The sequence below is a fragment of the Pleurodeles waltl genome, chromosome 4_2, assembly GCF_031143425.1.
Source record: "Pleurodeles waltl isolate 20211129_DDA chromosome 4_2, aPleWal1.hap1.20221129, whole genome shotgun sequence".
NCBI lineage: Eukaryota > Metazoa > Chordata > Amphibia > Caudata > Salamandridae > Pleurodeles > Pleurodeles waltl.
Genome location: NC_090443.1, coordinates 480,608,179 through 480,622,437, shown reverse-complemented (window position 1 = coordinate 480,622,437; position 14,259 = coordinate 480,608,179). Strand labels below are relative to the sequence as shown.

Sequence of the window (14,259 nt, the reverse complement as noted above, 5' to 3'; positions counted from 1 at the left end):
ATGTCACTTTAAATTTGTATTTTTACGTCGTAAATTCTGCTGGAGGATTTAAATGTCTTTCTGGAGTCTCTGCTTGCATGTGTTCATCAGTCAGACTCACCACCAGGAGCTCTTAGAGAGTCTGAACTATTGCCACTTCTGCTGCACTGTCTGGAAGCCTTGTCATCAAGGTCCTCTTCTGCAGAAGTATACGTAGTTTCCATGGCATGTTAATTTTTAGCTAGTCCTGCCACTTTATTCTTTTAGAAGTGTATCTTTTAATCAGAATCTTTCTCTTCTTTTTTTACACTAATCTCTGCTTCATGCCCAGATTCACCTTTCTGCTTCATATATTTTTCTTCTCTGCAATACTCTGTTTGCCCACTTCTCTGTATCCTTGTACTGTCAGAGTCCTGAAAAGAACATGAAGAATGGCTATGACTTTTTAATCTTATCACAGTCCCTCAAATGGTAACCAACCTTAATGGATTTCTGAGTTGATGATGATCTAACCATTTTTTCTGTTTCACCCTCAACCTCCCCATTTGTTTTGAGGTGTGGTTTGATGGCTTGTGATCCCAGAGTGTCACGGCTCCCGAATGTATATGTTTCTTTAATTGTTTTTGGTAACTCCCATTCATGCTCTTGAACAGGAACTGTTGAAAGTCTCTGGTGTATGGCCAAAGCTGCTGCTTGTCCATGAATGTTGCTCAGAGTGATTGAGGAAACGGTTACAAAATTCCCCATTATTTTTAACCCTAGATCATCTCTTGGTACAGATCCATGCTACTTTTATATCTGTCTTAATACCTCTGGGAAAACAGCTAGAAAGGATATACCATTTGTAATAGTGTAAATACAAGCAAATATATTTCCTTTGATGCTGCACTCTTCTACGGGCAGTATCTTCCCAAGGATAAGATACATAGTCAGATTCTGTGCCTGTCTTGGGGTGTTGTGTGAGGATAGACTGCTTCTAGTCGGTTGGACTTGGAAGCAATCAAGAATGCAATTTTTCATTGCGTTTCAAAGACACCTTGCCTATGATAGGGCTTATAGTTTGTGGACTGATGGCCTGTAGAGCAACCTTCCTCTGTGTTGCAGCTCCAACGGGAACTACTCTGCTTGTCAGATTTTGTAGTACAAACTGTCTGAGTCATCTGTACAGATATACTATTTGATTAAAAAATATTACAGCTGAGGTGTGGAATTTAATAAAACATCTACTTGTCCATGGGACAGGTTGCTTCTTAAATCTACTTGTCCTGTAAAAAAAAAGTCTACTTGTCTCTTTCGTGTCATGTAGTGCAGCGACAAATTATGGCAGCAATCCCATTATGTAAGAGCTCTGATAATATCCTCTCTGATTATGCCAGGGCTACTACTATAGTAGGGCTTGAATACTTGCAATTTCAAGCCCTACTATAGCATTTTCCTTACTTTGCCACCTTTCCGCAGATCTACATACCGGGACTGGAGGAAGCAGTAAGCAATAATTCCAGGGCTGCAATGCCTTTGAGTCTGCAAACCTACTAACTTGCATGTTTTAAGGATTTTCACCAACTCTTCTCTAATCTTTTCCCATAATGAGAGGCTGGAAATTTACTCCTGACAATGGCAGAAGTAGAAGTTCTTCTAGGGATGGGAAAAAAGTGGATGGAGGGAAAGTGAACTTGTAAACGCTCAATAGATTTTCACAAGAGCAAATCTACACATGCATATTTGCTTGTGCTAAAATACAGTTCACAAAAAGTTTCTAGGAGTACGATTTCCTGGTCTACTTCTGTAAGTTCTTGCCTTGTGAATTCATAAAAGCCACTTATTCAAAGACTATACCATGGATGCACTTTTGTGACTTTCTTTAAGAATTGTTTCCCTAATTAGATCTGATGTTAACAAATACATTTTGTTTTTATTAAACTTCTATTTCTCTCTCTATCTATTGGCTGGCTTTATTGTGAGTGATCGCATTCTGCTCTTCCACGAGGAGCATATTGGCACACAAAGTAGTTTTGTTTAGTGCCAGGAACTACTGTGGCAATTAGTGGAGTAACGAAACTGGAGGTGGTCTCCCTGCACGGAACATGAAGTCCCCCCCCCTCCAGACTCACTCAAGTTAGGTGCTGTGCTGAGGGGGGGTCCTATAGGTAGGGAATGTGGGGCCTTTGTTACGCCACTGGTGGCAATGTGTGCTTTTTGAGACCAAAAAGCTTTTTTCTTTTTGCCAGTGTCTGTTACAATTGTGAGTGCCTGGCAGCTCCCACAACAATAAAGTGTTACAAAAGCCATGTCAGGACACACATTGATGGAAACCAAAAGACTCACAAAACAATCTTGGCTCGTTGGCTTTGCCAGTGCTTGTTAATCTTCATGCTTCCCATAATTTTGTTGAAAATGGTTTCACTGATTTTCCATTAGGAGTATTTTTTGGAAATACTAGCATGCATCAACACATTTTACTAAATGACGCTTCAAAGAAATAGCGCCTAAAATTTCATAGTGGTGAAACATTTCTTTTCCTACTTGCGTTTCTTTCTGAACATTTTATTTTGAAAGCAAAGAAGCACCACTCTTGCTTACAAGCTTCTGCAAATATTTGCAACTAATCAGAGAGCTTCCCAAGAACATTATACTTAGCCTCATATTGTTAAACATTTTAAACGTGTGTACACTTTCTTTCTTTTTTGTTTTTTTTTAAACTGAAACCACTGTCAGTAGTGCAGTGTGACCTTAAAACGTTTATTTACAGCGCCCACCCTAATAATGAATGCTTTTCATTAATGAACCATAAGTACAAGTTTGAACAGCATTAACATATTGACACACATTACCTCAACTGCAGAGTGTTTCCTTTTCTGTAAACAGGCAACCAAAGAGTTTGTGCTGCAGGGGGTTGGGCCTACTTGTCCCAAAGACAAAATCAACATGAAACTTTGCTCCCCTTGACCCCAAACAATATGTCCCAGGCGTGGGGCGATAGGAATTCCACATCCCTGATTACAGTTTTCCCAGCCTGCAATTGCTGTGGGTTAGATAAAGGTGTGTATTTCCTTTAAATCTGATAGAGACTTCTAACCGCAGATTCCTCACCTTACCCCAGGTGTCAGACTGGACCAGGATAACCTTGAGCAGTACCTTTTAAGGTCAATAGAGGTCGATGGTCTCCGCATCAAAAATGGACGCACCAGAAGTGAGGTGTACAGTGCCAATATAGGCCCCACCCCGGCGCCCTAACATCAGTTCTTTTCTTTGCGTGCCATCAGCGCAGGTATGCAGAGAGCTACCTCCATCCATTTTTTTTTACTTTTTATCACAATTCTTTTTAGCTTAGCTCCCAGTGTGCTGTAGGTATGTCCTTAAAAACCTGTGGGGTTTAAACCCTGTGGATCCTGTCACAGGCAGATGTCCGTGACAAACCATCACCTGGTTTGCCTCCGTACCTGGAGTGAAGCCATGACTCCAAGGCCTGTCCCAACTGTCAGGAAATTAACCCTAAGGTGTCTGGGAGCACGACATGAAGCTCCTGGTCGCCTGCACTTGTTCAGAGGCACAAGTGCAGAGACCAGTTTGTCTGGGACGAAGTTGGAGTACGGAGGTGCACAGAAAGTGCCTGAAGCTCACTAACCCTCCTGGCCGATGTAATGGCCACTAAGGAGACTGTTTTGATCATCAAGAGAAAGAGAGGAGCTATGCATGGGCTGGAAGGGGGAGCATATCAGCACATCAAAAAGTTTTAAATCAAGTTAAGGTCCAGTTACTGCATAATGGAGGGTTTTAAAGGAAACATGCTGGAATTGTTCCAGAAAACGAGATACAACTGGTTACTTGAACAGAGAGGGCTGATCCGGCAACTGTAAGAAAGCAGATATGGCCGAAAGATACCCTCTAACTGTGCCCAAAAGGAAGCCTTAAAGGGATAACAATAAAACAAATAATACTTTGGACAAAGGTGCAGAGATAGGATCAACATGTGTTCCAGTGCACCAGCTTGTCCCAACAGCAGGCATATACAGTCTTTGTTGAGGGCTGCTTGGCTGTCAGAATTAATTCACTGGCTTCCGAAGGAAGGTAAAACACTGTCAGCTGCTGCCACTCAATCTCTATTGTCCAAGGTGCAGCGTTTGCAGGTTCAAGTGTACAACTTTGTCCTGCTGCTGTGACAGGAGATCCATCCTGAAGGGACAGCCTGATAGGAGGACTGATGCTCATGTTCAGGAGTTCAGGATACCATACTCTCCCTGCCCAATCTGGAGCCATAAGAATGACATGGGCCTGATCGTTCCTTGTGTTCTTGCTAACTTTTGGCAGAACTAGCATAGGTGGGAAGGTGTACAGAAGTTCCATTTGAGACAAAATCCATCTCCGAGTGGGAGCTGCCTGGGAAACTCCAGTGCACAGAAGTGTTGACATTGCTGGTTCTCCGTAGTGGTGAATAGATCTAAACAAGATGCTCCCCAGTCACGGAAAATACCTTGCACCATCTCTTGAGATGCCATTCATGATCTGCGAGGCATTCACAACCAAGTTTGTCCGCTGTCATGTTCTGAGATCCTACCAGGCATTAAACAACTACACATACGTCCTGACTTTCCAGCCATGTGCAGAGACTTTGGGCGTCTTGACAGTATCCTTAACCCCACTCTGCCCTGATTGTTGCAATACCACAAGGCAGTGATTTTGTCAGTGAACATCTCAACCAGCCTTCCCTTGATGGAAGGAAGAAAGGCTTTCAATGCCAGGTGAATCCCTGTCAACTCCAACAGATTTACGTACAGCCAAGCCTCAACTGGAGCACAGGGTCTTCTGATCTTCACCTCTCCCATATGGCTGCCCCAACTCAGGAGTGATACATCGGTCACTAATGTAAGCTCTGGGCGGGCAGAGGAGAGGGGTCTGACACTTATTCATTTGAGGTTTGTCAGCCACTGCTGCAGATCTTTTGAAGTTCCCTCTGATACTTGGTCCAACTCGGAGAGGCTTTCCTGATGCTGCGCCTCCTGGGACCTCATGTCCCAATGCAGAGCCCACATATGCCATGAGACCAGGCAGCAGAAATCCAGAACAGAGGCTGAAACAGGGAAATCATAGCCTGAATATCCTGGACTCGCCACTGTGGAGGATAGGCCCAAAACTACCCTGTGTTTAGAAAGGCTCTGATGAAAGGGAAAGTCTGAGAGGGAGTCAGGTGTGACTTTGGCACATTGATAGAAAAACCCAGTGAATGCAGGTGGTCCGCAGAAGTTTAGAGGTGGGAGATCACTGCCTGAGGCAAGCCCACCTTCAACAGTGACTTGTTGAGTTAGTGAAAATTGGAGCCCTTGACCTCTGCAGATGGGCTGCGACCACCACCATCACCTTTGTGAACACCAGTGGGCCACTGGTAAGGCAAAAGGGAAGCACACAGAACTGAAATTGCTTGTGACGCATCGTGAACCACAGGTAACATCTGTGGGCCAGCTGGATGGGTATGTGAAAATAGGCATCCTGAAAGTCTAATGCTACCATACAGTCTCCTGGGGAGACAGATCCTGAGCCAACGTGAGAATACTGAATTTTTCCTTCTTCAGGAATAAGTTAGGAAGGTGCAGGTCAAGTACCGGGTGAAGGCCTCCACCCTTTTTTGACACCAGAAAGTAGCAAGAATAGCATCCACAACCTACTTCAGTCTGCACCCTCTCAATGGCTCCTTTGTCCAAAAGGGCCTAAACCTCCTCATGCAGCAGGGAGAGGTGGTCCTCTGTCAACCAGTCTCAGGATGGTGACCTGGACAGCAGGGTTTCTGTGAATTGTAAGGTTTAGCCCCAGCAATTTGAAGCACTCATTTGTCCAAGGGTATAGACTGCCATCAGGGCAAGTGGTGCCTGTTCCTGCTGATGAGTTTAGTTTAGTTTAGTTTATGGACTTATAAAGCGCATAGTTACCCTAAGGCATCCCAGCGCTAACATAACATGACTACTGCCTGAGAAAAGGAAGATCCAGAAAATTAGCTACAAAAAAGTATAGTTTTGAGTTTCTTCCTAAAAATCTGTTCTGAGGGTTCATGACGGAGCTCACAGGGAAGAGCATTCCAAAGGCGGGCGGCCTTGGTGGAGAAGGAATTGGCTCCCCAAGCTCTCTTGAACCGAAAGATATTAACATGTCGGAAGGAGGAAGATCTCAGACTTCGGGAGGGGGCATAGATGAGGATCCGTTTTCTAAAGAACATCGGACCCTTATTATGGAGGGCCCTGTGAACAATGCACAGGGCTTTAAAGTGGGTGCGCTGCTTGATAGGGAGCCAGTGGAGTATTGAAAGAGCCGGCTTTGCAGACAGATGTCTGGGAAGATCAGTAAGAAGCCTGGCTGCTGCATTCTGTACTGTCTGCAACTTCTTTATCACATAGGCCGGGGAACTGAAAGTTCCCATAGTCAAGGCGGGAAAGAATCAAAGTTTGAACAAGGATTCTTCTAGCTGTGGAGGGTAGAAGGTTAAAAACCTTCCTAAGGACTCTTAAGATACCAAAACATGTAGAAGAGACTTTTTTAGCTTGAAAATCCATAGTCAAGCGAGAATCCAACCAAAAACCAAGGCTTTTTACCTGAGCCTTGGGGGGAGGAAGGTTGTTAAAAACCTCTGAGTGCGATGAGAGGGGGGAGGCTGGGGAACCATTACCCAACACAATAACTTCTGATTTTCCATCATTAAATTTAAGCTTAGATTGAATCATCCAGTCTCCAATATCCTTCATACAGCAAGAAAGATTGGCCGCGGATGAATCTCCAGAACCAGATAGTGATACCACAAGCTGGGTATTGTCGGCATAGGTGACCAAGGAACAATTATAAGGAACAATCACTTTAGCCAGTGGGGATAGATAAACATTGAAAAGAGTCGGACTCAGGGAGGAGCCCTGAGGGACTCCACAAGTCAATGGAAAAATCTCAGAGAAAAAGGCTCGATCCAAAACTTGAAAGGATCTTCCTTTAAGGAAGGCAGAGAGCCAAGACAGGGCTAAACCTCCTATCCCTAATTCAGAGAGCCTGCAGCAGAGAAGATTATGGTCCACCGTATCAAAAGCTGCGCTAAGATCAAGTAGAATGACAGCAACGTAAGCCCCTTGTTCCAAAAGTTGACGGGCTGACTCCGTCACTGTAAGGAGAGCTGACTCCATGCTATGATGAGCTCTAAAGCCCATTTGAGTAGGGTGGAGGAGTTTGTGGCTCTCCAGGTAACTGGTTAATTGATAGTTGACATGTTTCTCCAGGATTTTTGCTGAGATGGGAAGAAGAGCAATAGGTCTATAATTCTCCAATAAAGAAGGATCCAGCTTAGGCTTTTTTAGAAGAGGCTTAATAATGGCGTGCTTGAAAGATGAAGGGAGAAAACCTGAAGATAAAGAGTGATTCAGTATTTTTGTGAGAGGAGGAACAACAATATCTGAAACCCGCGAGAGAATGGCTGGGGGAGCGGGATCAAGGGGAGAGCCCGATTTAATTTTGAGGAGGAGGTTGGCTGTTACGGCATCCGTAAGAGGTGCAAAAGCAGTTAGTGAAATTCCAGAAAAGGCGGGGTCCATAGCTTGATCTTCTGATGACTCATGGGGAAGAGAGGAAGAGAACCCAGAATATATCTTGATGACTTTATCATGGAAATAAGATGCCAAACGGTTCCTATATTCAATGAAGGCCTCTGTGGGAGGGGCTGGCATAGGGGTTATGGTGAGATCTTTAAAGATCTGAAAAATTTCCTTCTGTGAGCAGGAAGAGTTTTCTATTTTAGTGCCATAGTAGGTGGACTGGGCGGCTTCGATACAGGTTGCTGGTGATGGTGAGAGGGCATATTAAAGGGGTTTGGAGGCTTCCTGGGGGATGTGGGGAAGTTAGTGGCCGCCTGAGGAGCTCTATGACCTTAGGGCCCACTGGATTTATGGGAATGCGTCTACAAAAGGCAGAGTGAGGTAGGTGTGGGGGCCATAGAGAGTCCTAGAAATCATGCAGTGGCCCTGCTGTCCTTAAAGCGCTCAAATCTGCCCTATCGCCAAAAAGGAAAGTGCCATGTACATAAGGGATGTCTGGACATCCCCGAAAAGCCAGTAGACCTCAGGCCAAGTGTGGCAAGGGACTGACAAATCAATCACTCTGCCTTGCAAGCCCGATCGTATCCAATCTAGAGCATATAGTGAACCTTGCTATGTCCCTGCCACCGGCAATAGCCTGGGACAGGATGGCGCAAGACCATGGGCAGCACTTGCACAACCGAATTCCAAACTGTATGGAAATGCCAGCCCAAGAGGCAGGCAGCTTGGCCCATGCCCCAAGCAGGACATCAGTGAGGTATTCATTAAAGGGAAGAATAGGTTCCATGGGGGCAACTCCTGGTTGGAGCACATCTGTCAAGACATTCGGCTTGACTGCCACCCGGGGCAGCATAAGCTCTAGGACCTCAGCGGCCTACCTAAGCAAAATAGCGAATTATTCCCCTACTTCACTTGCTACACACTAGGAGGAGAGACTAGGCCAGTGTTTGGAGATGTCTATACATGGCTGATGAGCCCTAACTAGGGGGAAAACGGTCCTGGGTTACTTGTGTTCCGGTTCCAGGAGGACCTGGCTTGGCAGTACTGGATGGACTGTTCCCATTGGAGCAGGGTCAAGACTGATTTGTCGACAGCTAGGTCCAAACTGAGGGCACGTGGTGACCAAAGTAACGATGGACTGGGATGTGGTTTCTGGTTCAGGGAGTACCTGGTCTGGCATTCCATCACTGGTTTGTATACTTTAGTGTGTCTAGAGCACTGGCATCCACCAGTTCCTTATATCAGTTATTCTCAGGCTCTTCAAGGGGGATGGGCTAACTATAAGGCTCCTGAGATCTGCCCTAACCATATTCCCCACTTGGCCTATCAGTAAAGGGAGGCTCTGTCGCTGACCCAAGGGTCGTGTACTAGTTGGTGCCGGAGTCGACGTTGGACGATGCCAGTTCGGCTCCATATCGGAGTCAGGTGTAATAAAGGGGTCAGCAATCGCAGGTATGGCGCCACTGGAATGGACTCCGGCAAAGGTTGTGGACTTGCAACCGGAGCTGATCCGGATCCATGATCAGATTTAAAGGGCCCTACTAGCGCAAACCAGACGGAAAGAATCCAGAAGGGGCCCCTGCCGAACCCGTGGGGCCTGAAGGCACCCTAGAGAGGTAGGCCCACCCAGATTGGAGGTGCACAACCTCATATAATTCTTTCAGCTGGGTGGGGGTTGCTCCGGCTCCAGGATATTCTGGGAGGTATTTTGACATAAGGGAGAGGGGTGCAGATTTGTGGCATTGCCACACCTCTTTCGAATAATTAGACCAGTGCAGTGAAATTGAAGAGCACTTCAATTTCTTGGATTTCTTATGGGACTTACCTAATTATAACGTGGAACGTGACCAGCAGGAACGGCTCAGTCCTTCCGTCCCCATGTTCAGGAGTGAAGTGAACATATGTCAGGCTGCTACGTGGGTATCGCTGCACATGTTTACTAAACACTACTGTGTTAACAGTGAGGTCCGTCACGACGTGCACTTTGACTGTTCACTCCTCCAGGACTTCTTGGTGTGAACCTGTTTGCATACCCACCTCTGGTGAGGTACTGCCTGGATATGTATTTTAAGGAAAGGAATCTGTGGCTACACGCCCTTATCAGATGAACAAGTTACTCACTTTCGGCAACTTCTTAGCTGCAGATTCCTTACCGACAGTCCCATCCTTCTTGCTACTACAAACTTTTTTTTATCTATCTAGAAAGGTCCATTTAGGGCTTTAGCGTCTGAAAACTGGTTCATTAGCTTTCTGTTGTGGCTCTGTGCTTCGGTAACAGAAATGTCAGAAAAAGAAATTGATGTTAGTGTGCTACGGTAGCGTCTATATAGGCACCACGCATGTTACTTCCGGCGTGGTTGATGTGAAGCTGATTGACGCCACCTACTGGTGCTCAGAGGTGTACTGCTCAAGATTTTCCAGGTCCAGTCTGATGTCTGGGGAATATTCTAAAGTATTATGCAGCTTGCTAAAGTCTGTAACAGGTAAGGCATTGCAGAAGGGAAGTAACTTGGTCTTTACCTCTATCGCACTAGAAGCCACCATTTTTAATGAACAGGTTCAACAAATGTGAGACTCAAATAGTAGAAACCACAAAACTAGGAAAAAAAACCTTTTAAGAGTCAAGCTTGGCAAACCTAAAGAAAACATGTGTTTCCTATTTATTCTGAAGGAGGTAACCAATAATAAAATGGACGTCTTGATGTATTTGTAATAAATGTTTTTTGAGTGTTTCAACAAAGAAATACTCAAACTTCCAGAAAAATATGAGGCCAGCGTTGAGCACCAAATGATACAAAATCTGTGTGGAGAGCTGCACGGGTCAGATTTCTAATCCTCCGATGCAGGGGGTTTATAAAGTGTATCAACAGTGAATTAGAAAGCCAGTTGGACCGCAGCCCTGACAATAACCCACAGAGCAATCTTATGCAAGCTGTATTTTCAGGCTGCTATCGGTCCCTATAGATGAGTTCAGGAACACAGTCCAATATAAACAATCTTTAATTATGACTAGCATGCTCAAAGATGGCAATAAGAACAGAGATGTAGTTTTAAAATCCCCAGTCAAGTGCAAAAAATATGTACGGTAATCACACCAAATGCGAAAATAAAAGCAGTTAAGAATGTAACGTCCGCGAAAACAAGATAAATGTTTTTAACATTGTTAGTGAGCTCCTGACAACCTAACATCCTAATTCTATTTAAAAAGGCTATGCTAACCTCAGCTGCAGAATTAAATAGCAAAACCTGCCTTGTTAGCATAGGATGGATCGGACAGCATACCTTTGAATGGCTGGTTACAGCTGTTCCTTCTCGCAGCTCTGCCGAAAAAGCAGAATATGTGTTCTGGGTGAAGGATTCCTGCAGCTCTGCTAGTTGAATCCTCTTTCTGGCTGAGAGCAAGGGGATCGGCAATCTGGCATGGCCTCTGAAGATAATGCTGGTGCAGAGACCTCTCCTAATAAATGGTCAAATCCTGGCATTTTTATACAATATGATTACTGCTTTTATTTTATATTTACAAAATAAAACATGTTTTAAAGACACTAAGCCTATTGTTAGAGTTAACAAATGTGTCAGCTGTATCCACATTTTAACATTAAGCATCCATCTTTGTAAAAAAAAATAAGCTAACACTGCAATGGGAAATATTTTAATGTCTGCACCCAATAACACACAAAAACATGCCATTCTACAGATTATCTCGGCGTTTATGCTTGTGCACTATATACTTCAAAGTTCTAATAACAATAAAGAAACGCAGATGGCAAGCACAGACTGAAAACAGATTACTGGAGTTAACACTGTCACAGTATTCTCGATACCACGTTTAGTTTGTGGACTACTGAGTTTAAGTGCTGATTGGGCTGGGCAGGGGCTGAGCACAATTGAGAGGTTTATCACTAGATTGCGTCCTGTTACATAGTTGAGTGAATCTGCTGCCACAGAGGTTTGCAGCCCTGGTTTATTAGTAAGGCATTGTGGGCTTGTTGATATTGAAGGTTAGTTTGCCTTTGCGGTGATTTCGAACTTCTTATTCCTCTATATACATATGTATATATATATATATATATATATATATATATGTATATATGTATGTATATATGTATATATATATATATATATATATATATATATATATATATACACATATTATTATATTTATATATATATTATTATTTTTTTTTTTACAGATTAGCGTGGAGGGGAACATAATGGCGGCCGCCTCGGGGGCAATGACTGTCGAGGTCTGGAGGATGACAAACTGATGGGCCATGCACAGCCCCTGACCTCAGCGGAGTCATGGAAAAGAAGCGTACCGGAGAAAGAAAGAAGTGAGACTCGAAGTACCAGTGACAGTCCAGCTCACCTTTTCAAGCTCTTGTTATGAACTTGGCATTGAGCTGTTGACGTTGATTTCACACCGAATTGCGTTTCCTGCCCTAGAGACACGGTGCAGCATTGGGCTGTCCCTCTGAAGTGGGCTCTGCATACTTTTCAGACATTAATCGGGTGTCTGTTGCACGGTCTCATGCGTTAATTGAACCATTCCTGTTTCCGAAAACATTTTTGATGTTCCTGCAATTTGCTGACTGTGTGATCCTGTGGAATTTTAGGCTTCTTCTAACTGTCGTGACAGAGCAAGGCTATCGTGATTCTATAGATGCATGTGGTTCTGCAGTAATATTTTTTTATTTAATTGTAAAAAATATGTTCAATAAGCTTTTGCCAAAGCTTCGTACATTCAAGTGAAGAAGGTTTAAGACTTGTACTCGCACACCAACGTATGTGAAATTCAAACCCAACATTTTTGTTTTTGTTTTGAAAAACAGCCCATCAACTATTTTCTCCTCACTAAACGTCCTAATATTTGGCATCCGATTTGAGCTCACCACTATTAGCCCAGAAAGAAATAAAAGATTATTACTGTGCTAGTTTATGTTAAAAAAAAAAGTAAAATTACAAGCACGAGCGTGGCAAGCCAGGCATTCCACGCCTGCCATGTCTTGCACACAGACCTGCTTCAGTAAAGGCCAGCCTGAAAATGCTATCCACGGGGTCTTTCGGCATATAAAATTGTTCCCAAAAGAAGGGGCCTTTGGCTTTGCTTTCTTGAGAGCTAACAACCTTAAGTGTTATTAACGTAGAAAAGCATCACCTCTACGAGACTGCAAGGTGTTAAAGTTTACCGACGCAGTGCCTGTATAAAAAAAGAATACGGTAAGAAGCAGGGTGGTCGCAGGAGAGGAAAACCTACATACAAGTCACGCTATTGGCACATATAGCGGAGCTGAACTATACATGATCTATGCACAGTATGTTCATTAGTGACTTAACAATAGCATCTATGGGTTTTAGTGCCCTTCTACCACCCGATGCAACAGAAAGAAGACGTTGGCAACGAGGGAGCGCTTGATATTGGATAAAACATGTTAAAAATGTGATGCCTTGGATCAGAAGCTTATGTAGTAAAAAAGCAGAGTCGTGAAATGAGGAAGGGGAGCGAACTCTAGGGCTGCACAATTTTAGTCAAGAATGGGGGAACTTAGAGCTCTTCATCTAAGCTACTGTGCCGTGGTGGAGGTTGTATACCAGAGAGAGCCAGACCATCCATAATCAAGGCCGGATCACGAGAAAACCTGTCCAGGTAGACTGATTAGTGAAAAGCAAATTCATAGATATTGGTCTCCCATAAGGGATAGAAACACGCAACATAAGTATCCCAACCGTCAGTTCCATATGATTCATAGTTGTGAGCTTGTAAACATCCAGCCATGACTGGTTTCATGTACCAAGCAAACCTATTTGTATGCTGTTCCTTATACATGGAAAACACTAATAAAATAATTTAACTCTCCACTTATTTAAAAAAAAAAAATGACCATGCTTAAATGAGAACAAATGTGTCAATTCAATTTGTAGTGGAGGGTCTAGGTAGATATGTTATATGTATTATTTATTACTGCAAATAGTTTGCAGTTCTTGTACATTATGGTAGTGGTGAGATTTCAGTCCGCAGAGTTAAACCAAGTTTGTGCTAATATGGGTTTATGGTGTACACTAAATAATTCTTCAAGTTGTCGTTTTTATATATGTGGCAGTATCTATCGTGCCTCGGCAATGCACTGCTTTTGTGGTGATTTATGTATGGGTATAGCTGCCCTGTCTCTGACACAGGTACAAAGCCTCCCAGTTCAATGGGCACTCTGCTAACCATAGAGAGTGCCAGGACACATTGGTATACACAAATTACACAAAGGGTGGTGGCCTGTACCTCAGCGCCTACTGCTTAGTAAACGGTTTCAAGTGGTGTGGCACCTACAGGTGCAGTGTCCCACAGGCCATTACATGTAAGGACAAAGCTTGCGATAAGGTTAGTTGTGAGGTAAGGACCAAGAGCTGGGTTACCCACAGCATAAACGAGGGGGGCTAAGGGACAAGGCAGTCTACCCTCCGAGATATTGTGACTGAATAGCTTCCCCTGGGCTCTCAAAGTTCAGTGATGTTCCTTATCCTGAGGAATTACCACTGGTGTCCTTGTACTCCAGAGCACATGTAACCCCTCAGTTGACTCACAAACATCCTTGTAGGCCAGTGGGCTCTGTACTTGGCTGGTGCAGGACCTCTGAAAGCAAATGCACAACTTCCCCCCCAGGCAAACAGGTCTCTTTTTGTATTCTGGAAAGTTGGGGCTGCATTTTCTCGCTGGTGCAGAATTGTTTCC

At 44.0% G+C, this 14,259-nt stretch overlaps 1 protein-coding gene and 1 long non-coding RNA gene across 5 annotated transcripts in view; one reads left to right on the top strand and one right to left on the bottom strand.

Annotated features, from left to right (window-relative positions):
* FBXW9 (F-box and WD repeat domain containing 9) overlaps positions 1-13,392 on the top strand; it is a 178,010-nt gene extending 164,618 nt beyond the window's left edge. For all 4 annotated transcript variants that reach the window (XM_069231839.1, XM_069231842.1, XM_069231840.1 and 1 more), the window contains one exon: positions 11,729-13,392. In XM_069231839.1, coding sequence (XP_069087940.1) covers positions 11,729-11,803 — 75 coding nt within the window. In that variant the 3' untranslated portion in view covers positions 11,804-13,392. The remainder of the gene's footprint in view (positions 1-11,728) is intronic.
* The window catches only part of LOC138294165 (uncharacterized), a 407,566-nt gene that overhangs the window by 238,782 nt on the left and 154,525 nt on the right, over positions 1-14,259 (bottom strand). The gene's annotated exons all lie outside the window — the stretch shown is intronic.